This window comes from Apteryx rowi, unplaced genomic scaffold (assembly GCF_003343035.1).
Source record: "Apteryx rowi isolate R43461 unplaced genomic scaffold, aptRow1 scaffold_1349, whole genome shotgun sequence".
In the NCBI taxonomy this organism is placed as follows: domain Eukaryota; kingdom Metazoa; phylum Chordata; class Aves; order Apterygiformes; family Apterygidae; genus Apteryx; species Apteryx rowi.
In genome coordinates this window covers 49,638-50,760 of record NW_020447585.1, presented here as the reverse complement: position 1 = coordinate 50,760, position 1,123 = coordinate 49,638, and the positions used below count along the sequence as shown (strand labels likewise).

General features: G+C 71.8%; 1 protein-coding gene across 1 annotated transcript in view; it reads right to left on the bottom strand.

Annotated features, from left to right (window-relative positions):
• COQ8B (coenzyme Q8B) overlaps positions 1-1,123 on the bottom strand; it is a gene marked incomplete at its 5' end in the record, with an annotated part of 3,415 nt that extends 2,292 nt beyond the window's left edge. The window contains 4 exons of the mRNA XM_026056947.1: positions 1-160; positions 263-403; positions 700-785; positions 877-1,123. The exon at positions 1-160 is cut by the window's left edge and continues 1 nt beyond it. Coding sequence (XP_025912732.1) covers positions 1-160; positions 263-403; positions 700-785; positions 877-1,123 — 634 coding nt within the window. The remainder of the gene's footprint in view (positions 161-262; positions 404-699; positions 786-876) is intronic.

The window sequence follows — 1,123 nt, the reverse complement described above, 5'->3', positions numbered from 1 at the left end:
CCCCCCCAGAGCAGGCGGGTGGTGTGGGACACCCCCAGCCCCCGGGAAGGTCCCTTCTCCCAGGGATTCGGAGCTCACCTTCCGGCAGCGCCACGCTCATCTTGAGCAGCGAGAGCAGGTTGTCCATGTCGCTGCGGATGCTCCGGGCGATGCCGGGGTACTGCGGGGACGCGGAGCTCGGGAAGGGGTGGACACGGGGATCGCGGGGCCGGGAAGGATCCTGGCTCCCCCCTCCCAAACCCTTCGCCCCCCCGCGGCTCACCTGGATCTTCACGGCCACCTCGGTGCCRTCCCGCAGCACGCCGAGGTGCACCTGCCCGATGGAGGCGGCCGCGAAGGGCCTCTCCTCGAAGGCCGACATCTTCTCCCGCCAGGCGGGTCCCAGCTCCTCCGCCAGCACTTGCTGTGGAGCAGGGAGCAAGCGGCACGTGAGCCGGGACACACACGCGCATGTGCCGGGACGCTCGGGCTGCCGCAACCCTGCGCCAAGAAAACACCRGGCGACGCAAGAAAACGCCTTCCTGCCCCAGGTCCGGGGAAGGCGACCATTTGGCAGCGCGTTTGACGCGAATCYGAGGCTCTCGGGCCGAGAGGGACAAGCAGCCCCGAGGCAAAACGTCCTCCAGGCGCCACGGCGAGGCCGGGAAGCGCCGGGAGCCGGGACGGCGCCCGCTCGGCGCGGGGCACGGAGCTACTCACGCTCGTCTGCCAGCTCGGCATGAAGTCGGCGCTCTGCCGCACGCGCTCGAAGATCCTCTGCAGCTGGGGGCTGAGGAAGCTGCTGTCTGCGGGGAGAGGGCGCGTGCCGGAGCCGGGAGCCGGTTGTGGCACCGGAGCCGCTCCGATGGCGGCGGCTGCTCCGGGGGGGTACCCTACCTTGGATGCTCAGCATCTGGCCCAGCTTCAGCGCGGCGCCGCGCACCCGGCAGAGCGTGTCCACGATGCGCTCGGCGTTGGCCTCCGACAGCAAGGGGCTGGAGCCCAGCAGGGAGCCGGYGGCTGGGCGAGGGGAGCCGGCGTGAGCCCTCGCGGGGCGGGATGGGACGGGATGGGATGGGATGGGATGGGGGGGCGCCCCCCTACGCAGAGCCCCCCCCCGTCTCCGCCTCCCTTTCCGGACACC